A 25727-nucleotide genomic window follows, 5' to 3' on the forward strand; every position below is an offset into this window, starting at 1 on the left:
AAGTAGATTCTCTAAGTCTCTTTTTAGTCCTAAACATCATGCCCCCAAGACTCTAAAGTAGCAAATGAAACGAGATCAAATAATAACTTAGCCAAGTTTTCCAAATGAAGCATGAATGGATGGGTGAAAGGGGAACATACTTATCTTCTCTCATAACACCCTCAAAAAGTAGAAATTAAACCTCCAAACATTCCAGGTTTTTAAAAATATCATTGTAACTATCATCTATCAGTGTGTTTTAAAACTATTTACATTTTCAGACAAACACCTGTCAAGATACTGTCGTCTCTGTAAGATGGTATGCCAGCTGACCTTGCTCACTCAAGTTTGATACACACAGGCTTTTGCTACTTTTTAAAAATCTAGGACTAGCTACTTTTTAAAAATCTAGAACTTGGACATATCCCAATGTTCCCCTTAGAGTCTACTCATGAATGGGAACAGATTTCAAACATTACTACAGCATTTTCCACGTGCCACGCACTAAACAACATTTTGTGATCTCTCTTCTCGTCTACTTTCCAAACTAATACGATCTGACATTCACAATACGAAAGTTCTTATTCTCCTATTCACTTGAAGTGCCTTTATCAGGTTCATAATACACCTTTCAGGAGGTGTAGAACCCAGAGCTGCAAATAGCATTTAAGGTATAAGTGCCTCATAATTTTATAAAAATTGAAGTGTTTCCAATGTCATTTTTGATGAAACTCAATGCACTACTCAATGCACTACTGATCTTTCTGAATGAAATCTATATGGAAAAAAACTTCCAGTTTACAAAACTGTCAACTTATTCAACCTTAATCAATATTTACAGTTAAAAAAATTATTACTGATATATACATAATTGTCTGTATTTATAGGGTACATGTGATATTTTGATACATGCATATAATGTGTAATGGTCAAATCAGAGTATTTAGAATAACCATCACCTCAAACATTTATCATTTCTTTGTGTATTCTAAACCATTTTGAAATATACAATAAATTGTAGTCACCCTATTGCGCTACTGAACAGCAGAATGTATTCCTTCTAGCTAACTGTATTTGTAAAGTCATTACCCATCCTCTCTTCATCTTTTCCCTCTCCCACCCTTCCCAGCCTGGTAGCTACCATTCTACTCTTTACCTCCGTGAGATCAACATTTTTAGCTCCCACATGAAAACATGTGATATTTATCTTTCTGTGCCTGGCTTTCTTAATTTCACATAATAACCTCCAGTTCTATTCACGTTGTTGCAAATGACAGGATTTCATTCTTTTTACAGCTGAACATAGTCCACTTTGTGTGTGTGTGTGTGTGTATGTGTGTGTGTGTACACACCACACTTTCTTTATCCATTTATTTGTTGATGGGTATTTAGATTGATTCCGTATCTTGGCCATTGTGAACAGTGCTGCAATAAACACGGGGGTACAGGTATCCCACTGATATTCTGATATTCTTTCTTTTGGACAGATATCCACTAATGAGACTGCTGGTGGGCAGTTCTAATTTTAGTTTTTTTGAGAAATCTCCATACATTTTCCATAATGGCTGTAGTAATTTACATTCCCACCAACGTCAAGTATTTACTTTTAATGGTTGCACTGATCCAGCCATTATTTAAACAATCGCCTACAAAAATAAGTATACCAAGTATAAGAACTGTAGGCTTTATAATCAAAGTTAAGTATCTTAAATCAGACAATGGAAAACACTAGTCAGCAATTAATTCTCTTATTAAGCAAGTCGAATTCTCTTAAAGTTTAACATGTTTTTTACATAAGCAAGTTTTCTAACCTAGAACTAAGACAATAAATGTGAAATACAAACTGTATAACTGTCTTAGTCCATTTTGTGCTGCTACAACTGGATACCTGAGACTGGGTAATTTATGAAAAACAAAAAATCATTTCTCACAATTCTGGAGGATGGAAGTCCAAGATCCAGGCATCTGGTCTGGTAAGGGCCTTCTTGTTGCATCTCAACAGGACAGAAAGCAGAAAGGCAAGCTAAAATGCTAAACTCTTTGTGGAGGCTCTTTTGTTGAGACAGAGTCTCATTCTGTCGCCCAGGCTGGAGTTTGGTGGTACAATCTCAGCTCACTGCAACCTCTGCCTCCCGAGTTCAGGCAATTCTCCTGCCTAAGCCTCCTGGTAGCTAGGATTACAGACACATGCCACCATGCAGAGCTAATTTCTGTATTTTAGACATGAGACAAAGTTTCATCATGTTGACCAGACTGGTCTTGAACTCCTGACCTCAAGCAATTCATCCATGTTGGCCTCCCAAAGTGCTGGAATTACAGTCGTGAGCCACCGCACCCAACCTGTGGAGGCACTTTTATAAGGGCCTTAATCCCATGAAGCATAGAGGAGTCCTCATGGCCTAATCACCTCCTAAAGGCCCCACCTCTATTATCACATTGGCAACAGCTGAATTTTGGAGGTGACACATTCAAACCATAGCAGTAACTGACTGAAGACATTTTAGAAAGCCATTTCAAATAGACCTCAGAAATGAACTATTATAAAAGCAAGTGATATATCAAATAAAGAGTATAGAAATGAAAATTATCCTAGAAAAAGTGATGAAAAAAATAAAAGCATGAAAAAATAAGGACACACACAATAAATATTATACTTTCTAATCAAAGAGAAGCATACAAGTTCTAAAATTAATAAAGAAAACTGTTGAGTTGTGTAAGAGGCCTGAAATTCAAAGGTAGAATTGCCCAAACTAGCTAAATAAAGTGGGTCAAGTCATTTTATTATTTTTTTTTTCTTTTTTGAGACGGAGTTTCGCTCTTGTTACCCAGGCTGGAGTGCAATGGCGCGATCTCGGCTCACTGCAACCTCCGCCTCCTGGGTTCAGGCAATTCTCCTGCCTCAGCCTCCTGAGTAGCTGGGATTACAGGCACGCACCACCATGCCCAGCCAATTTTTTGTATTTTTAGTTGAGGCAGGGTTTCACTATGTTGACCAGGATGGTCTCGATCTCTTGACCTCGTGATCCACCCGCCTCGGCCTCCCAAAGTGCTGGGATTACAGGCATGAGCCACCGCGCCCGGCAAGTCATTTTATTCTTAATCTGAGTTTCCTCATCTTTAAAATGAAGGTAAGGGATCAGATGCGCTCTGATTCTTCCTGCTCTAAAATTCTGTACTTCTATGTCACTAAAAACTGAGAAACCATCTAATTTCTTTACCAAACTGCTATCTGGTTGCTGCCTACCACCACTTTTTCCTGATTTATTATTCACCAAACAGAAACATTCCATTTTCCAGGCACTGTACTACCTTATACTAACTAGAAAGGGCAGATTCAAATTCAGACAGCCACTTTCAAATGACTAATGCTTCTTGGGCAGAATCCTTGTTACAAAATGCTTCGTATCTCTGCTATACCACATCCAAGTGGGCGACAGTATAACACAGGCGACCCCAAACTACGGCCCGCGGGCCACACGCGGCCCCCTGAGGCCATTTATCCGGTCCCCCGCCACACTTCAGGAAGGGGCACCTCTTTCACTGGCGGTCAGTGAGAAGAGCACAGTATGTGGCGGCCCTCCAACGGTCTGAGGGACAGTGAACTAGCCCCCTGTGTAAAGTTTGGGGACGCCTGGTATAACACAACAAAAAAAGAATATTACTAAGATAGTTACGAATATTCAAAGAAATAGCTTTAACTACAGAAATGTAGAAACCAATGCTGATGTTCAGGTTTACGCTTCAGTCTCTAGTGAGTTTGAATGCCATCCTTCAAGCCAATAAACAGAGAATCTTTGAGATAAATGGGTACAACTTAGCGGCCTAGACCACAAAACTATTTTAGGAAAGAATTCCAGAGGAAAACCATCTTTTCAAAGTACCATTTCCATTTTAATTACACATAGTTGAAGCCTTGTAGAGATCTATCGTGCAAAGAATTTTTTAATTCTCAAATAATTCATAACATTTTAAAACAGGGGCAACAGAGAATCTGAGCTTTGCTTTTCAAAAATATTTTAACCCCATTCTCTTTATTCTATTATAAATTATACTTCCACAAAAAATCCTTCTGTATAAAATATTTTAATAAAATGAAAAAACATACCAGCACAAATAAATTGATCACTAAAAAACAGCTTCAGAACAAATTTTGTATCTCACCTCTACACTAGGGCTAAGGCTGCTTGGCAGTGTTTCTGAAGTCACAGTAGAGCTTGGGAGGCTGGAAATTTCCCAAGTATTCACAGGCTGAATTGGTTCAGACTGCTTTGAACGATCTACACATTTTGGATTATCCAGTAAGGTCACTTCATAAAATTCTTGAATATCTAGAAGAAGGAAAATTAAAATTAGTAAGTATTTATATTTTCTAACTAAATTACACAATGCTACAACAACATAACTCAAAAGCACAATTTTTATTCTAGATTAGTAAATTAAGTCCCATCGTATAATGTCTTAAACAGTAAATATTTTCTTATTTCATTACATCACAATCATATCAGAATCTGCAGGGCACTGTGTAAAATTCATAGGCTTTTTACACTTCAAAGTCGCTGCCTGGTTCAAATCCCAACTCCATCACCAACTAGCTACAACTTCAGACAAACTACTTAACTTCTGGTAACTTGCCTCTTACCACTGTGAATTGTTGCAAGGATTCAGTATAATATACACAAAATGCCTAGCACTATAGGACAGAATAGGCTCCTAACAGATGGTAGCTAGTATCATTATTGTAAATTCTACAGATAATGAGTTATTCCTGATATTTTATATAGTCATCACCGATACATAAGCTGGGAATGTAAATCACTCAAGTGGTTTTAATTGCCCTTCTAGCCAGAGCCAAAGCCAAAAAAAAAAAAGGTTAAAAATCAAAGAACCAGAAAAGCTTTCAGATATCCTCTAGTCTGAATATTTTGTAACAGTAAATTAAATATTTTACACTACTTTAGAAACAATCAGTTAAAGTCATGATGTAACTCTAAAATAAATGACAAATTTATTTGTAATAGCACAGGATAATTTAAAAGATCAAATGACTCTACAATCAGCAACAATTATAGGAACTTAGTACATTTACCCTGATTATTCTGAAGCTCTAAGTAGCAGTTATACAATGCTTAGGTTCACTACTCTTAATTCCCTATTCACCAACTTGTATAATTTTGGATTTTTTTTAAAGGGAAGGTAACAATAATAGTATTATCCTGTATAGAATAATTCATAATAACTGTAAACATTTAGCCAGAATAACTTATACTTACAGCTTCTCATTATTTTGAAAGCATTAGCATTTCTTTTAAAAAATGAACCTCACAAAATAGAGACAAACTTAATTCTCTTTTCTGTTTTTTTTTTTTTTTTTTTTTTTGAGACAGAGTCTCGCTCTTGTTGCCCAGGCTGAAATGTAACAGTGTGATCGTGTTACTGCAACCTCCACATCCCAGATTCACGCAATTCTCCTGCCTTAGCCTCCGAGTAGCTGGGACTTCCAGCGCGTGCCACCATGCCCAGTTAATTTTTGTTATTTTTAGTAGAGATGGGGTTTCACTGTGGCCAAAACATGGCCAGACTGGTCTTGAACTCCTGACCTCCAGTTATCTGCCTGCCTTAGCCTACCAAAGTGCTGGGATTACATGTGTGAGCCACTGTGTCCAGCCCCCTTTCAGTTTTAATACCAGTGGAATTGCAGAACTTTCCAAGTAAAAGGCTGGTAAAAACTAATGCTTTGTACAGTGAGGATAATATTAATCTACCTCACAGGATATTAGGAGTATTACTAGAGGCCAAGCATGGCAGCTCATACCCATAATCCTAATACTTTGGGGGGCCCAGGCGGGCAGATCACCCAAGATCAGGAGTTCAAGACCAGCCTGGCCAACAGAGTGAAAAACTGTCACTACTAAAAAATACAAAAAATAGCTGGGCATGGTGGTGTACACCTGTAATCCCAGCTACTCAGGAAGCTGAGGCAGGAGAATCACTTGAACCCGGGATGGGGAGGCTGCAGTGAGCCAAGACTGCACCACTCCACTGCACTCCAGTCTGGCCAGAGCAAGACTGTCTCAAACAAAAAAAAAAAAAAAAAGATATTACTGGAGAAAATTATCTGTGGAAGCATTTTATAAACCATGAACCACTATATAAAACTGCTGACATAACCATATGAAAGAAATAAAAAACTCAAGATCAGGGTATCACCTACAAAGTATTCTTACCAAAAACTGTTTAACTCCAACCTTAATCAAGCCTTTAGAACCAACTTTTAGTTCACAGCAAAGACAGGACATAGAGAAACATGATAAATGACACCAAAAGCAAGCTATGAAACAAACCCAGAAGGAGACATTCTATAGGACAACTGGCCTGGTCTCTTTAGGAACCCAATATCATAAAAAAAAAGTATTTGAAAGTGAGAACTGTTCTGTATAAAAGAAGTGAAAAACAGCAACCAATTGCAGTGTCTGAGCCTTGAAAGCTTTGTCTAGAGGAAGCTGTGGGGAAGAGGTACAAAAGACATTCTGAGAACAATTAGGGAAATTTAAATATGAACTACCTTCCACAAAACATTAGGAAATATTTATAATTCTTTTGTAGAAGATACACATGTGGCCGTGTGTATTTATCTAGCAGGACATACATAAGAGATATGTGTTTACAGATATATCTGTATATATAGATGGAGGTATCTCTTACAAAAAAAAAAATGCCCATTATAGTATTATGACCCCAAGAGTTCATACTGATACTGGTTATCAGTATCTCAAGTAGCCCCTTTTACACTATTCTGAGTCAAGTTTCAAACTCTAAATGTCTATAACCCTTTATTTATGTTGGGATGGGGTCTCACTGTGTCACACAGGTTAGAGTGCAGTGGCATGATCATGATCACTGCAGCCTCAACTTCCTTGGTTCAAACAATCCTCTCACCTCAGCCTCCCGAAGAGATGGAACCACAGGCACATGGCACCCCACCTAATTCTTTTATTTTTTGTAGAGACAGAGTCTTCCTTATGTTGCTCAAGTTGGTCTTGTACTTCTGAGCTCAAGCTATCTTCCTGGCTCGGCCTCCCAAAACACTGGGATTACAGGCATGAGCCACCGCATCAGTCCCTTTATTTTAGGATTAACTAACAGAACACTGCTGTATTATCCTTCAATAACATCTCTAATCTAGACCAGTGCTAGCCAAAAACACTTTCTACAATGATAAAAATGTTCTATAACTGCACTGTCCAATATGGTAGCTACTAGCTACATATGGTTATTGAGCACTTGAAATGTGACTAATGTGAGTAAGGAAGTTAATTTATAATTGTATTTATTTTAGGTTTAACATATTTAAATAACCACATGTGGCTATTGGCTGCTGTATAGAACAAAAGCAATCTAGACTAGTAATTCGAATATAGGAACATTTCACTTAACCAGTATGATCAAGGAATAGTGTTCCACTTGTGAATTTTTTAAAAGTTCAGTCATGTCTGGCTTCTGTCAACTGAAATGCCTTGACTGGGTCCCACATTCATCTATTAAACAGCCCTTTCTAATTTGCTATATCTAAGCTTCTATGGACTAGAAAACTAAATATATACCTTATTTTCACTATATCATGGCTAAGGCAAAATAAACTGGGTAAACACACAGTAGGATGGCTACTATCTAAAAAACAGAAAATGATAAACGTTGATAAGGATGTGGAGAAACTGGAAACTGTGCACTGTTGATAAGAATGTAAAATCAGGAGGCTGAGGCAGGAGAATTGCCTGAACCCAGGAGGCGGAGGTTGCAGTGAGCCGAGATCGCGCCATTGCACTCCAGCCTGGGCAACAAGAGCGAAACTCCGTCTCAAAAAAAAAAAAAAAAAAAGAATGTAAAATCATAGTCACTGTTGAAAATAGTATGGAAGTTCTTCAAAATATTAAATTTATTTAATATTTAAATATGGTAGTGCCTCAAAATATGACCATTTGATCCATCAATTATACTTCTGGGTATATATACTGAAAAAAATTCAAAGCAGAAACTCAAACAGATTATTTATGCACCAATGGTCATAGCAGCATCATGCACAATAATCAAAAGGTGAACACAAATAAAAAATCCATCAACAGATGAATGGGTAACAAATGCGGCATATATATACAACGTAACATTGTTTAGCCTTAAAAAAAGACATTTCTACATACTACAGCATGGGTGACCATGAAGGCATTATGCTAAGTGAAATAAATCAAACACAAGAGGAAAAATATGGTATAATTCCACTTATGTGAGGTACCTCGAATAGCCAAATTTACAGAAACAAAGCAGAACAGTGGTCATCAGGTACTGGCCGAAAGAGGAAATGAGGAATTATTGCTTGATGGGTTCAGTTTACATTTGGGATGACGACAAAGTTCTGGAGGATGAACAACAGGATTGACAGGTGCACAACAATGTGAATGCCCTTAATGCCACTGAACTGCACACTTGAAAATAGTTACAATGGTAAACTTTATCAGAATAAAACAAATAAGCTCAGAGTGAGTCTAGGGGAGATCTTAAACGAATCAAGCCCATGACATTTAAGACATGAATTTTGTAATTATCTACCTAGAGGCTTTTGTTTCTGAGGTCAAGGTATGTGATATCATCAGATAATTCCAGACCTAAAAAAGAGATTAATTGCCATACTTGGCTAACAAAAACCTATGCATAAGTATTAAAATATTTCTGGTAATACATGTGCAGTTGTGGTGAAGTCTTTGATACGACAGTATGTCACAGTTTTTATCACTTTCCCGAAAAAATATACACTCTATACATCATCTTTAATCTTGACTCATTTCACTCTGACATGCTGAATATTCCATAGGTTATACATTTTATTGCATTTGTCCACCGTATTTCTTCATCTCTGGGGTGTTCTAGACTATAGTGGTGAACAACACAATAACACTTCGTCAGAAACTATTTCCCCATTACAATGCTGTAGTTTCCCCATTACAATTCCTTAGTTATATCAGCTAAGGTTTTTCAAATGAGCATCTAATCAAAAAGGGCACAGTCTGGAAAAAATGCTTATAGAGACTGAGTTTTTCCTATGAGTCGAAAGTACCTGTATTTTATATTTCCCATGATATCAGCAATCCTTGGATTTTATAGGTAATCTACATTTTATATGTCAAAAGATAATTAAATCACTGCACATTTCTATAAAAAAAAAGTTAGATTATCATTATGACAAGGCATTTCTTTCTTTCTTTTTTTTTTTTTTTTTTTTGAGACGGAGTCCCACTCTGTCGCCAAGCTGGAGTGCAGTGGCACAATCTCAGCTCACTGCAACCTCCACCTCCCAGGTTCAAGTGATTCTCCTGCCTCAGCCTCTGAAGTAGCTGGGACTGTAGGCACACACCACCACACCCAGCTAATTTTTGTACTTTTAGTAGAGACAGGGTTTCACCATGTTGGCCAGGATGGTCTCGATCTCTTGACCTCGTGATCTGCCCACCTCGGCTTCCCAAAGTGCTGGGTTACGGGTGTGAGCCAGCCCACCCAGCCGACAAGGTTCTTCTACAAAATGACATTCTAGGATTCAAAATACTTATGCTTTGACTTGAGATCTTTCTAAACTGCAGAGCATAACACTGATTCCTATAAGGTACCCAGCCTAAAGCAAAACAGAAGTTACCACCCAAGCAGAAGTCAAATGGAAAAGAAAAACAAACACGGTTAACCCTGGAATTGTAGCAACTCTCCTAAGTTCTGAAAATCTATTTAACATGCCAAAACTGAAAATCCATTATTCTCAAAAATGCAACTTCATGACAACATTCTTGAAGTAATTAATTTACTCTGAACACATAGGTATTGAACCAGTCATTAATAATAGAGTGAATAAGTTTTGGAAGAAACGTAAAAGAAATAAATGGCAAGAGAGGATACAACAATAATGTCTTTAGGAGATGAAGAAAATTTAGAAAAAAGATTGTGTAACACCTAAGGTTTTCTATTTAAAAACATTTAAAAAGTAGATTTTTAGAAAAATGTGAAGGCTATATAGTCTAAGGTGCTACAAAAGCTCAAGCACATATTTAAAATTCTCTTTCATGGGTACAAAAATTTCAAAATTAAATTAACCACCTCTATGACAGACAACAAAAATTTATTTCTCTATTTTGGTTTGTATCAGTCATTTGGTTTACATAAATCATTTCACATGTGTTTCAATATCCAATGTCAGTAGTAAAGGCTACTCATAACTATACATAGATACACACATATGCACTATACATACACACACACACACACACACACACACACATACTTCACATTACGTAAAACAAAATCCAACTATAGCAAAACAATGCTTCAAAAGTCACATTCCTCAATACTATTTTATCAGGAATTGCCAAATTTACTACACAGTATAAAACGGCAGTCTTTCAACAAACCTATGCAAAAATTTTAACTTGAGTACAACTCTAAACTTAAACCTTTACTATGAAATGGGAGCATAGAGGAGTAGTCAAGAGACTGCCAATAGATAAAAGTGATTCCATATTCACCTAAAGATCCAGAAAGCTTACCAGGTAAATACCAGACACAAAGTTGAAATCACCTATTACATTTTTATTTACTGCCCTGTAAAAAACTATTTTCTTTGAAAATAATGATGCACTACAACAAGCAAGAAAAGAAGAAAATGCAGAAATACTAAAATACACATTAGCAAAAAATTACATTTTGGTTGATTCACAACTGAAAACATTAATTTTGTTGAAACCTACTAGATCAGTCTTATCGCAGTCTATTCCTCATTTATCATTTATAATCAGCAAGTGCTTTCCCTGTTTTGGCCTAAACTGGGTCTTCACAAGTCCAATTACTGAACAAAGATCTTATTAAGGCCACAAAAAACTCTAACATGTACACTAAGAAACTCTCAAAAACTAAAACTGAAGAAAAGCAGTTAGTCCAACAGAACAGACAACAATCTTTCTTATTAAAAAAAAAAAACTGGAAATCTCCAAGATTAAACATTTCAGAAGCCTTCAAATATTCAATTTTCTTTTACATAAAAACTTTTCATTACCTTTGTTATTTTCTTGCTAGAATTCAAAGTTTGCAAACAATGGGAGTAATGGGAAAGTGTAGAATCCCAGAAATACTCTCAAGGGGGCAGTGGCGGGGCCAGGGGTGAGGAATGAGAGAAAGGGAATTTTCAAACAGGCAAAAAACTTTTCTAGCTTTGGTGACAACTTATATAACCTTAAACCAAGAAACCCACAAGCCATGGAACATTTCTCAAACTAAAGAAATAAGGCAATACTAACTTAGGGTCAGAGTAGAAAATCTAAATACAAGCCCAACAGTATGTAATAATTTAACATAATACTGGTGACATTTCTAATCTATGAGAAAATAGTAATTTTAGTTGATGGGGAAAATACTGGCAAAACACATACTCAATAAAGGACTAATATCCAAAGTATACAAAAATTCCTTACGACTCAAGAAGAAACAATCCAATTTTAAAAAATAGGCGAAAGATACAAACACTTCACCAAAGACAGAGACGACAAATGAGCATATATCAGATATCATTAGGGAATTCCAAATTAAAACAAGATACTACTACATACCTATTAAAATGGCTAAAATCCAAAGGACCGACAGTACCAAATGCTGATGAGGACACAGGGCAACACACTGCTGACAGGAATGCAAAATGGCACAACTACTTTGAAAGGCAGCTTTGGCATTTCTTAAAAACTATACGTACTCATACTACATGCTCCAGCAATTTTGTTCCTTGGTACAAGCTGAAAACTTATGTCAACTCAAGACCCTGCAAGCAAATGTTTGTAAGAGCATTATACATAATTGATTAAACTTTGAAGCAACCAAGATGTTCTTTAACAGGTGAGTAGATAAATAAAATGTAGTATGTCCACACAGTGGAATATTATTCAGTCATAAAAAGATATGAGCTATCAAGCATGAAAAGGCATGGAGGAACCGTAAATACATTGCTAAGTGAAAAAAGCCAATTTAAAAAGGTAACATACTTATGATTCCAACCATGACATTCTAGAAGAGGCAAAAACTATGGAGGTAAAAAGATCAGTGGTTTCCAGGAGGTTGTGTTGGGGATGTAGAAGTGGGGCACGGGGGAAGAAGAAGAAGAGCACACAGGATCTTTAGGCAGTGAAAAACAACAGCGGTCTCCAATCTTGTTGGCACCAGAGACCAGTTCCACAGAAGACAGTTTTTCCACGGAAAAGGGGGTGGGGAGCTTTTGGGGTGAAACTGTTCCACCTCAGCTCATCAGGCATTAGATTATCTCATAAGGAGCCCACAACCTAGATCCTTCACATGCGCAGTTCACAACAGGGTTCATGCTCCTGTGAGAATGTAATCCCGCTACTAATCTGACAGTATGCAAAGCTCAGGTGGCAATGGTCACTTGCTCACCGCTAAGGTATCAGTCTGTGGCACTCTAGCTGGGACCCCTGTACATTGGTTGTTTTGACACATGTATCCACAATACTACAATAGTGGATACATGTGTCAAAACAACAAATGTGCACATCAGATTTGTCAATGTACAATGCAGAGTGACTACTAATGTAAAACTACAGACTTTAGCTAATGACAATATGTTAATACTGGCTTATCAAGTGAAACAAATATACCACACTAATGCAAGGTATTTTTGTTGTTTTTGAGACAGGGTCACCCAGACTGGAGTGTAGTGGTATGATCATGGCTCATTGCAGCTGTGATCTCCCAGGCTCAAGCAATTCTCCCACCTTGGCCTCCTAAAGTTCTGGGATTATACAAATGAGCCAACTGTGCCTAGTCTTTTTTTTTTTTTTTTTTTTTTTAAGAGACAGGATCTCACTATCTCACCTAAGCTGAGGTACATTAGCGCCTTGACCTCCTGGGCTCAACAAATCCTCCTACCTCAGGTTCCCAAGTTGGTGGGACTACAGATGCATGCCACCATGTCTGATTTTTTTTTTTTCTTTTAAAGACAGGGTATTACTATGTTGCCCAGGCTGGTCTCAAACTCCTGGGCTCAAGGATCCTCCCTCCCTGGCCTCCCAAAGCTTTGGGATTACATGCATGTGCCACCACACATGGCCTGCAAGACGAAAAAGGGAAAGAGGGGTTCAGAATATGGGAACTATACTTTCCACTCAATTCTTCTATAAATTTGAAACTGCTGAAAAAAAACTTAATTTTTTTTAACTGTATAAGGGATAAATACCAAATTTCTGTTAAAGGCAATCTCATACTTTATATCAAGATAATTTCCAAATGTATTTAAAATTAAAATGTTTTTAAAAAGTCTTGAAAGAATCTGAATACAGGTGAATGTTTTTATACTCTTGGGGATAGATTATAATAATCTTGGGGTTTAGAGTACTGGGGATGTTTCCAATACATGTTATCAAGGGCAGAAAACACAATATTGATAAAGAAAAATATTGGTGAATCTAACCATACATAAACATATGTTTTCTTAAAAATCCAAGTTTTAAAGCAAATAATAAACAAGAGAAGTTATCTGCAATTTACATGGCAGAGTTGATATGCCTAATGTAAATTTTACACCTCTAAGAAAAAGGAAACAGAAGGAGGAAGGGGCAAAAATTAAACAGCTAATTTACAAAAGAAATAAAATAATAAAAGACTTACTTACATCTTTGGTTATTTCTTTAATCAACAAAATGCACAATAAAACATAAAAATAACTAAATGTATATTCCACATATCAGAGTAGAAAATCCTAAAAAGATGGATAATACTCTGTATTGTTTAAGGTATGGTGAATCAGTCATTCTTCTACATATTTCCTAAAAAATAAATACAACATTCCTAAGAGTATTTAACAAATTACATCAATAGCCTTAAAATACACACTCCCTTTGACGAAATAATTCATTTCTAGGAGTTTGTCCTAAGGATATAGTAAAGAATTGAAACAAAAATGCATATGCAAATATGATATTTATAATTCACAAAAATTACGAACCTAAATGTTCCTAGAAAACCATTTAAAAAACTATAATCTATATAAACAGTCATTTAAAATGGTACAAATCTGGCTGGGCACGGTGGCTCACACCTGTAATCCCACCACTTTGGGAGGCAGAGGGTAGGAGGATCACCTGATGAGACCAGCCTGACCAACATGGAGAAACCCCGTCTCTACTAAAAGTACAAAATTAGCCAGGCACAGTGACGCATGCCTATAATCACAGCTACTCAGGAGGCTGAGGCAGGAGAATTGCTAGAACCCGGGAGGTGGAGGTTGCAGTGAGCCAAGATTGCATCATTGCACTCCAGTCTGGGCAACAAGAGCGAAACTCTGTCTCAAAAAATAAATAAATATAAAATGGTACAAATCTATTGACACGTAAAGACATCTGCTGATAAACTTCAGAGGATAAAAACAGTGTGTATAGTACAGAGAAATCATACTATTTACACTTACACAAACACAAGGGCAGTCTACTTCCCTTCCCCCCCGCGACAAAAAAAAAAGGGGCAACTCTGTCTATTCAATAAGTGACTATCGTAAATAAAAAAATGAGAAGAACATTCTTCCTTTAGGTAGTCTAAGTTTTCATATGCCTCTCAAAATGTGAGCATCTTCCTATATCTCACTGTGCTGAGTATGATTCTATAATTAGGTGTTTTTAGTAGAAGTCAAACAAGCGAATGACTTTATCTAGGGCTCAAGTGAAGAAATCATTCCTTTCTACTAGAGGAAAAAAACAATTGTGCTGTAATTAACAAGAGATAGTGTTAAATTCCTCAAGGATTTTCAGGGATAATTTTAACTAGATGAGATTTTTCAACTTAAATGCTGATTTTAAGTATCAATTCTCACAGAATTATTTTATTTAGGTACGAAGTTTGTTTCACAAAATAAAGATATGTACACATGTGTATACACACACACATACACACAAACACACACACACACAGAATAACATTCTATTATATTCACCCCATGGATGAAGTAGGTGGTTACCTCTGGTATGAGGATTTTCTTGTTTACAATATTTAACATATAATAATCTGATCTCAAATGTTTTATATAGAACATGTATCATTTATTTTTATAATAAATTTATTTTGGAGAGTTACAGGAAAGGCAACTAGAAAGCTGAAGAACATTAAAATACAACCCAGTCAGGCGCAGTGCTCGAGCCTGTAATCCCAACACTTCAGGAAGCCGAGGCAGGTGGATCACCTGAGGTCAGGAGTTCAAGACACCAGCCTGGCTAACATGGTAAAACCCCATTTCTAATAAAAATACAAAAAAATGAGCCAGGCATGGTGGCACATGCCTGTAATCCCAGCTACAGAGAAGGATAATCCCTTGCACCTGGGAGGTAGAGACTGCAGTGAGCCGAGATCATGCCATTGCAAATCTAGCTTGGGCAACAAGAGCGCAACTGTCTCATTTAAAAAAAAAAAAAAAAGAAAAGAAAAGAAACAAAAGAAAAAGAAAGAAATATAACTCTAGCATTTCAGAGGTAAAAAATCGTATCAGTTCATTGACTAAAAGCAAGTATGATTATTCAGACAATATCCAATTGAGTAATCAAAATTATTATCATCTTGTTTCTCCCTTAGAATAAAAAAGAGAAAACAAATAAAAAAATATTAATATCATCAATGAAGGGCAGATGACATACTAACACATACTACAATGGTCAAATCTACTCAAGCACAAATACGCTTTCTTCCAAACCAATGTTCATTTAAAAAGTCATTTTTGATCCCCAGAAAAAAAAGAGTATCCAATAAAATTTTTAAGTTTATATTATAATTTGTTTCACACATTAAAAAAAGGAAAGATGTCAAGCTCGTAGGCAAAAATAAAGTATTTCAACACTTTAGATACTATTTGACTAACAATCATACTGTACTCACAAGCATATTCCTTAAAACAAGGTGTGTACTAAAAGGAGCCAGAGCTTCTCAGAGAAATGGCTGATTCCAGGGCTGGGGTAGGAAAAGTACAAGATAAACCTGGAACATCTTGTTAATGCCAAAAATTAAGAAAACACTCCAAAAAATGATGAGGGCATGTCATAAGGACTTAAGAACAAGCTTGAAAGTTCCCCCACTGGATCACTCAGAGCACAAATATCATTAAGGATGGTAATAAATGACAAGCCATTGGAAAAAAACAGGTATCTGCAAGTTCATGAAAGACACAGAAAAAAAAAGGAGGGCTCTTGATTACAGTAAAATGCAAAGTGTTAACTGGAAAACCTAGAGAAGTGTTACTGTTAGAAGTCTTGTTTTTCAACAACCATAGTATAAACTGGTTCAAGTAAGAATCACCAATGGATGCTAAATATAGGTGGAAATTTTGCTAAGAAGTAGGATACGTATACGGTGTTAATGTGTCTCCGCATATTGCCTATAAGCTGCAAGGGGTAAAAAACAGTGACTACAGGATAGAGAATTCAGACAACATACAACTGAATAATCAAAATCAGTTATCATCAATGAAAGGCAGATGACACTGTGTTATCTCTGGATGTCTAGAATCCTAAGCCAGGAATACATAACCTGAATCTAATCACAAACATCTATCAGACAAACCCAAAATGAGAAAATTATAATTTAAAAAATACGAGTGGAAGGAACTGTGTTCTTCAAAAATGTCAGTTTCAGGCACAGTGGCTCATGCCTATAACCCCAGCACTTTGGGAGGCCGAGGCAGGCTGATTGTTTTGAGCTCAGGAGTTTGAGACCAGTCTGGGCAACACCTGTCTCAGCAAAAAATTAGCCAGACATGGTGGCTCACACCTTTAGTCCCTGCTTCTCAGGAGGCTGAAGCAGGAGGATCGCTTGAGCCTGGGAAGCAGAGGATGCAGGGAGCCGTCACTGCACTCCGACCTGGGTGGCAGAGTGAGACCCTGTCTCCCCCCAAAAAAAAAAAAAAAAAAAAGTCAGTTTCACAAAAGACAAAGAATAGCTGTGAAAAATATGCCGTAAGGAGAGTAAAGAGACAGACAACTAATAGTAATATCTGGTCCAAGTTTGGATTTTGTATGGAGGAAAAATATGACCCTACGGAGAGGAAATGGCTTAGAAGAAATATTTTACAACTCTGATTCCAAGGTTCTAAAGAGAATTCAACCAGATTCAACATAATCAAAACACTGTTTCAGAGCAGTAGCAAGCAAACTATTAGCAAAGAAATAACTCAATCTAATTAAATCAAAACCACCAAGTGAAAAGTTAATAAAATTATCCTTCAATTTCATGAAGTTTTAGCCAAAAATGTGATCCATATCCTGTTTTCCTTACTCAAATCTAGCCTTCAAAGATATACACACACACATACACACACATATGCAGTTAGCAATAGACTAAAACGTAACATCAGTGAAACCAAAATAATGCAAAAGAAATCTAAGAAATTTTAACATTTTACCACTATAGCTAGATCTCAAATCCTGATTACTAAATACACTTTTTAAAAAATGTGTGAATTCCGTCATCATAAACATCATTTTACCATTATATTTTCCTTCAAAGCGACAATCATTTAAAGACTAGTAATCCTAAGCATCACCATCTGTCTTAAACATGCTTGTGATTTAGTACTCTTTATCAGATTAAAATATTCAGTGCTGGTAAAAAATGTTAAAGAACATCCTAATGGTTGAAAGTGAGAAGCACCTATGGATTCAGATCAGCTGAGTTCAATTTCTGGCTCCACAATTTAGTATCTGAGGGTCCAAGGGCAAGATGTGGTTATTTCTCAGTGCTTCAGTTTTCTAATCTATAAAATGGTACAAACATCTCATATAGGTGAATGTATGCCTCAAAGGATTACAATGATTAAATGATATATTTGTATTAGCACATAGAAAGTGCTGAATAAATGTATTATTATGTTTTACATACACTGGAAGAGGAGTCATATGCTCACACTTACTAGGATGGCTATCTCAAAAAAAAGAAAAAATAAGCATTGGCAAGGATGTGAAGAAATTGGAAATCCTATGTACTGTCGATGAGAATGTAAAATGGTGTAATCACTATGGAAAACATTGAGGTGGGTCCTCAAAAAATTAAAACTGTAACTGCCATATGATCCCACAATCCTACTTCTGGGTAAATATCCAAAAGAACTGAAAGCAAGGTCTTGACGAAATATTTGCACACTAATGTTGATAACAGCATTATTCACAAAAGCCAAGAGAAGGAAGCAACCCAAATGTCCATCAATGGATGGCTAGATAAAATGCGGCACATACATACAATGGAATTATTCACCCTCAGAAAGGAAGAAATCCTGTCAACAGCTACCACATGAATGAACCTTGCGGACCTTACACTAAGTGAAATAAGCCAGTTGCAAAAAGACAAATACTTCTATGAAGTAGCAAACATCATCAAATTCACTGAAACAGAAAGTAGCATGGTGGTCACCAGGGGCTGGGAAGTGAGAGCAAAGGGGAGCAATTGTTTAATCAGTACATGATTTCAGTTTTGCAAGATGAAAATATTCTGAAGATCTGTTTCACAACAATATGAACCGATTTCACACTCCTGAACTGTACATTTAAAGATGGTTAAGCTAGCAAAGGAGTCATACTTTTGAAATCTAGCATCTACAAATAAAGATAGGGTAATGTCCTTTCATAAGGGCTAGTCAAACTATTAGAGCAGCAACCAATGAACAGGTAACTAAAAAACTCATAGAGGCAGCATTATTACATTATCCACTTTCATTTTGAAATATCCGCAGAAATAAAACACTGCATTAAAATAAGCTTATTTATTGCAGACAAAATATACAATTCACATGATTCAACTTACTCAAGTCTCTAAAGCCAGCCTAATCTTGGGCCCAGATTCTTCTCATACACAAGAAAAGTAGATGAGTTCTCTGATCCCATATGAAATAACTGCAGGGGGTTAAACTGTTGAAGTCTCTAGGCTCTACCAGTGTCACCTCAGATCCCAGACACCTTAGAATCATGAACTGAAACCACTATGGACCTGAACACCTGGGCTCTGATTATCATCAAACCATATCTTGTCTACTCACAAAATTTTAAAACTTAAATACAAAAAATAGGAATACAAAAGCAAGTTTTCAAATTGTTCTCACCTAAATCATGGGGTGAAATTAAGCAGGCTTTATCTTCCTTTATACAAAAATAATCACCAGATATGTTTTGGGAGTAAATTTTAAACAAATGTGCAGTTCATGGACTTTTGTTAAGATATAACTTTAAATATTCAGCTCTAAAGAAACAACATATCAGCAGAAACTCCAAAGTTAAGAAAACTTTTCTGTTTTCAATAATTTTTAAGTCTTTAAACCATTCTTCAAAGATACTACCAAGTATCTATCAGCACTAGACCAATGATTTCTATATTTAATTAAATAGCAAGTATCAATTATAAAATGCGCCATTTCACGTGTCACTAAGAACGCAAAAACACTGTCAATTAAAATGACATAGATATTGAAATATTTAAAAATTGGTAGGCCGGGCGCGGTGGCTCAAGCCTGTAATCCCAGCACTTTGGGAGGCTGAGGCGGGTGTATCACGAGGTCGAAAGATCGAGACCATCCTGGTCAACATGGTGAAACCCCGTCTCTACTAAAAATACAAAAAATTAGCTGGGCATGGTGGCGCGTGCCTGTAATCCCAGCTACTCAGGAGGCTGAGGCAGGAGAATTGCCTGAGCCCAGGAGGCGGAGGTTGCGGTGAGCCGAGATCGCGCCATTGCACTCCAGCCTGGGTAACAAGAGTGAAACTCCGTCTCAAAAAAAAAAAAAAATTGGTATTTTAGAACAAATAGAATACAGTATGCATATGCTTGTCCCTCTGAATAGCACAGGGAACCTAAACTATATCTCAAATACAGGTGGGAACAACCAAAACCCCTAGAGACGCAAACTTTTTTTAAATGCATGAAAAATAAATATAAACTACCCGTTCAAAGAATCAATCAATAAATAATCAATGCAGATTGCAAATTCAAAGACACTCAGCACCCCAAATAATTAGATAATTCACTGTAGCCTCAGCAAATGATTTCCAAACTAAGGAAGTCAAAAATCTAAGCACTCAATGACTTTCAAACAACTCAGGTTGTCAAGACCCCTGCTGTCCTTTAATCCAGTTGTCCACACATAACAATTAGAAAGAGAAAGTGCCACTTAATGAAAGAAAAAGACATTAATCCAGGATTTTTCTGCAAATACTGTGGACACAACAAACTAGCTTACCTCAGGGCAATTTACAAACTTAAAGTACATTTATGACACTGTTTCAAAACAGTGGTAGAGTTGCAAAATACAAAGAAAATCTTATCAGACTAAACATTTTTCAGACTAAGTATTAAAAGTTAATGAATTAACCAAATTTCAGGAAACACAAGAGAACACATTTATTAATTTAGTAGTATCAACAATTAATTATAGTACGGAAACAGAGAACTTCTAGTAAATGTATCTATTTCAAAAGTCCTAAAATCTATTACTTTTCTTACACCAAAATCTGATATAGTACCACATTTTATAAAACATTAAATATAAGTAAATCTAAATGTCAAAGTAAATTCACAACCAATGAAATTATACAGAAGATTCACAAATATGAACTTAATAATTAGAAAGCTAATTCTATCAAAGTTCAATTGTGCGTAAAAAGAGACACATTCAAAATAGGCAAGGCAGGTCAAAAATGTCTCTGAAGACAGCAAATCCATACCCAATCTAGAAAGAAATAAAAATGTAGATTTTGTTTAGTTATTTCACTAACAATTTAATTTTAAGTCACAGCCTTCGCACAAAGACTGCAGTCTGTCTATCTAGTTCTCTATACATATGTAAACTGTTTTTCCCATCAGTGGCGCCACCAAATTACTAGGCTCAATGTTGATTTAGAAAACAAGTAATGAAAAAATGCTCTTTCCCTTCCTTTTTTGCTGTTTTTCCAGAGGAATCCAATTTGATCATCCATTTGGACCTTAAACCTTAGAAATTCAACTGTGTGAAAAATGTCCATCAATGTAAAGAAAAATTGCAAAATGTTAATAATTTTTGGAGACGGGTGGTAGTTAAAAGGCAGTTCATTATACTGTGATCTGTATTCTTATATTTCTAAAAGTCTATTAAAATGTTAAATTTTGGTCAGGCGCAATGGCTCACGCCTGAAATCCCAGCACTTTGGGAGGCTGGCACGGGCAGATCACAAGGTCAAGAGATCGAGACCATCCCAGCCAACACCGTGAAACTCCATCTCTACTAAAAATGCAAAGATTAGCTGGGCATGGTGGGGCGCGACCGTACACAGCTACTTGGGAGGCTGAGGCTGGAGAATCGCTTGAAACCGGAGGCAGAGGTTGCAGGGAGTGGAGGTTGCAACGAGCCGAGATCACGCCACTACACTCCAGCCTAGTGACAAAGCAAGACTCCATCTCAAAAAAAAAAAAAAAAAAAGTTGAATTTTTTAAAATTGTTCAGGTGCATCGAGTGGTCTGTACAAAAATCTTTCATAGTAAAACTTAGCAGAGAGCATCCATTTATCAATAATATATTTGATAAAAAAACACTGACTTGAAGGTAGTCTTCAAATCACACCAACAATTACTCTATCAACAGACAGATGTAAGGCCATATCTGCTTGGAAGTTACTGAGGAAATAAATGTAATACAATTAAGTATATGTCTTCTTATTTTAAATGTTATATAGCTGATAAGTCAAAAAAAATTTTATTTCATTCTTAGAACTCGAAGAGACAAACTTTCTAGTTCAGTGGTTTACAAACTTTTTGAGGCATCTGGAAAAAAGAGCCAGACACATCACCTGGTTTTATACATAGGGGATTATACACAAAATATTAGAAGATGCTTTTAAAAAGGATTTATCTACTTAAAAAAGGCTTTAAACCCACTGTTCCATTTCACCAGCTACATTCTACAGCTAATATGGTGGCATAAGAAAGGTTAAATGACGTATATATCATTTGATTAGTGACAAAAGAACTCAGGACTTTTGATTATTTGTCCAGGTCTCCTTTCAAACAATGCACCACTTCAAATTAAGTTACAATTAAGAATAAAACTTTCCATTTTCTTGCCTGTAAAATACAGTTATTAGACAAGATCATCTATGAGATCATTTTCCAAGTCTAAAATTCTGACTCTATGAATGCCAAGTTTAAACAGAAGTCTATATTAAGGGACTGAATGGGGTGTGGGGTGGGGGAAAAAATAAATAAGTAAAATTTTTAAAAATAAATAGATAATTTTTTAAAAGGGACTGAACGTTCTTAGTAACAGCAGAATCCTTCAAACACTTTCAATGACTTCAGAGATTTACAAGTCAAATACAGAAACAAGCTAACAGTAACTCAGTCACACCTTTTTAGGTTCTGAGACATTTTTGCAACATTTTTTAATAGTTAATGCTAGTAAAATGTGAAACAATGTTCTCAAAAGCCACTGAAATAATACTGAAAGTTTTTTCGTTACTGGGTATTTTAGGAAAGGCTATTGGCCTATGAAAAACACACAACTCACTGAAGATGTTCAAGTTACCGAACGCCTCAGAGAGAATTAAGTACATCATTTTCTTAAGTTTAAAATAACTGAATTGAGAGGAGAATAAAGCCTAGTTGGCATAATAGTTACAAAGTTTTAATTCCCACCTATTAAAGCCTGAAAGAGGTTGCTCTGAAATATGTTAATAACCCGTTCTATGGAACTTCTGAGCTGTCTGTCTTCAGTTTGGCTTAGCTTCGAACGATATTCTTCCAAAAGGTGCAATGCTCTCTGGGTATCTGAGAAGATAAAGCAGAGCCTGATTACAACTCTATATTTACAAAAAAAGTATCACATACTAGTGCAAATAATTCTGCATGACATCTAAATAGCTCCCCAAGTCCTTGAGGTCAACTGATGTCACTATGTTCATGTACACACATTCCTTAGAATAACAACAACAAAAAAAAAAATTAAAGAAAGAAAAGAAATTTTAAAATATATATCACATTAGAAAACGGAGGAGGATGAGCAGTTCGGGATAAATGTATACTGGTAATTTGCCAAAGTAAAAGATCTAACTATTAGCAACAGTTTCAGATTACCTCAGATGCAAAAGCAGATTATCTACAATGTCATTATAATCCAAATTGTTAACATTTCAAAATACAAATTCTTAGTATCCCACAGTTGCTCACAGAATAGTGCATAGTAAGAATGATAAAGTGAAATACTAAAACACTAATTCAGAATTTTCAAGGACATCTTTCGGGGGGAGGTTAACTGCCTCTCTTAATCATTAAAGAAATATTAAGAAAGTTTAGCAAACATTTTCGTGTTTCCATCTTCTGAAATGATGTTAGGCTTAGATTCCCTAAGTAATAAAGCTAGGACCGTGCTGTCTCATCAAAGTCACACAAACGATTCTAAAACAGTAATAAAAAAACTGACAGATGGAAAAGCAAGAGACACAGTCAACAGAGTTAGGGAATAAATTCTCACCTTGCTTCCGGACCGGCATTTTTCTCCAGAATCAGGAAGGGGGCACACACCTTTAAAAACACACAACAGAAAGGAAAAAAGAAGTAAAGGAGAGAATCGTGTTCAACTAGCATTTCCCCCATCGAAACAGAACATCTTTGCAGCCCTATTTGAAAAGCCCACGTTCCAAAGTTTTACCAAGTCAAAGAAAGAGCCTCAAAACCCAGCAGTTGTCTGTCAACTGGAAAGCTTTTCCTATGACTGGGTACCCCTCCAAATTAAGAACAGATAGAAGTCAGCTTCCAGCTCTCCTCGAAAGCGTCCTCCTCCCCAAAGAGCACTAACAGCCTAAACCTGAGGCCACCTCTTCCCCCGTACAAGTATCCACACTCCCCACCTGCTCCCGGGGACGGGCGGGTGAAGCGCTCCGACCCTTGGCCCCGGAGCCAGCGGCGGACGCAGAGCGCTGAGAAGGGACCGGTGGGGCTGGCCGCCCGCTCTGCTCGGGCCCCCTCCTCTCGCAAGCCTTTCTCTTTGCTCGCTGCCTCCCGGCTGCCTACAGCGGGGGCCGGACAGGGCAGCGGCCGCTCTCCGCGACGCCCTCGCGCCCCGCATGCACACCTCCGCGGGCCCCCACACCTGCGGCGCTGCCACAAAGTTCCCGCGAGCTGCGTGCGCTCGGAGCTGGGGTGCGCTCCGGCCCGACTCGGAGCAGCTCCCCAGCCCAGCCCCACTCCACGTACCCCCGCCCCGCCCGGGGCCCGCGGAGCCGAGCGGAGGGGGTGAAGGGACGGGGGAGGAGCTCCCCTGGGCCGCCGCACCCCCACGGCCTCTTCCTCCTTCTCGGCCGCGCCGCCTTCTCGCTCGCCGCGGCCCACCGGCCCGCTCGCCCAGTTGCCGCCCGGCCGCCCCACCCCCAGAACCTCGCCTCCCTCCGCACCCCCAACCGTTCTCCCCCCAAACTTTCCGCCAAGATGGCGGCCCCCCGAGCTGGCCTGCCGCGCCCCCACGTGACCGCTCTCCCGGCGCTCTCAGCCAATGGGAAGTGAGGAGGCGGCTCGCGCCGAGCCCCGGGCTCCCCGGCTGCTACCTTGGGGTTGGAAACGGGAGGAGGGTCGGGAGAGGGCTGGGGAACGGAAGGGGAACCTGGAGCGCATCCTAAGGGAACCTTCTCGCTTAAAAGGGCGGCCGCTGAAGTGGCTCTGAGAACAAAGGAGTTAACACACGGACGCCACAGGTGGCCCGGGGTGGCCCCAGAGGAGCCCGCCTTTACCTTGCCCTAGCCCACCGGCGTGTCCCGCAGTTCCGAGCTGGGCGCGCCAGGCCGGGAAGGGTCGGGCTGCCTGAAGAGAGGAGTGACCTCGCCTACACCAGCTCCAAGGCGCGCATTCCGAGACACCCCTTAACCTCACTCAACTCGTGCCGTTTCCAACTCCGCGGCGAAGAGAGCCCCTGGCGACCCCGGGGCAGATCCCCAACGGGGAAAAGCCGCCTTGAGGAGGAGCCAACGGCACCTCCCAGGGGGCGGGGAGGGCGGGGCCTGGGGGAGAGGGAGGAGTTCGGGGAGGGGGTGCCAACTCCGCACTGCCTTCCACTCCAGGCTGATTCTGTTACTATTCGTCCCTCAGTGATAGGCGTGGGGGGAGGGGGTTCATTAAAGAAGGACATGTGAAATAGACACACTGGTTAATTTGGCAAGAGTTTGAGGGTTTTAGGACAAGATTTTTAAGTCCCAGTGATTAATTCCAAGTAGGGTGTGCTTAAGGGTGGGGAAAGAAGGCTTGTTCATTCATTCGCTCATTCATTCATTCCCCCAAGCCTGCGTCCCAGCCCAGTCAGCGTCGCAGGTATTACCCAAACTCTGACGGTTCCTTTAAGACCTCACCTGCAGCCGCGTCCTCCGAAGCGGAGCCGCCCTCGGCCCGCGCTGCAGGTTTAAGTTTCGAGCGCACCTCCAAGCGGAACTACGGGCCGGCCGGGACCCGGTTCTCCGGCTGAGCCACCTAGGTTACAGAAGGAGAATCTCGGGAAGCTCTCCAAGTCACTGCTCAGGTCTTAGAACCTCTTCTAGGTGACAAGGACCTCCCTACTCGGAGGTCCAGAGAGAATTTACCCAAAGTGACCCCCAGTGAATGTCAGAACTGGAAACCCGGAGATCCTGTCTTTCAAAACCGGAAGGCTCTTCCCAGTAAACGTGACGGCCTCTCACTGAGGCCGTATCCAT

At 38.4% G+C, this 25727-nt stretch overlaps 1 protein-coding gene across 15 annotated transcripts in view; it reads right to left on the reverse strand.

Annotated features, from left to right (window-relative positions):
• Window positions 1-24988, reverse strand: part of DLG1 (discs large MAGUK scaffold protein 1) — a 278082-nt gene extending 253094 nt beyond the window's left edge. For 9 of the 15 annotated variants that reach the window (XM_039477342.2, XM_010336945.3, XM_074404062.1 and 6 more), the window contains exons 1-4: window positions 23901-24130; window positions 23525-23574; window positions 22690-22821; window positions 4141-4307 (exon numbers count right to left, since the gene is read on the reverse strand). In XM_039477342.2, coding sequence (XP_039333276.1) covers window positions 4141-4307; window positions 22690-22821; window positions 23525-23543 — 318 coding nt within the window. In that variant the 5' untranslated portion in view covers window positions 23544-23574; window positions 23901-24130. The other 6 variants (XM_039477343.2, XM_010336947.3, XM_039477341.2 and 3 more) reach the window with 4 other exon arrangements.
• Window positions 24989-25727: the final 739 nt, after the last annotated feature.

This window comes from Saimiri boliviensis, chromosome 8, assembly GCF_048565385.1.
Source record: "Saimiri boliviensis isolate mSaiBol1 chromosome 8, mSaiBol1.pri, whole genome shotgun sequence".
In the NCBI taxonomy this organism is placed as follows: domain Eukaryota; kingdom Metazoa; phylum Chordata; class Mammalia; order Primates; family Cebidae; genus Saimiri; species Saimiri boliviensis.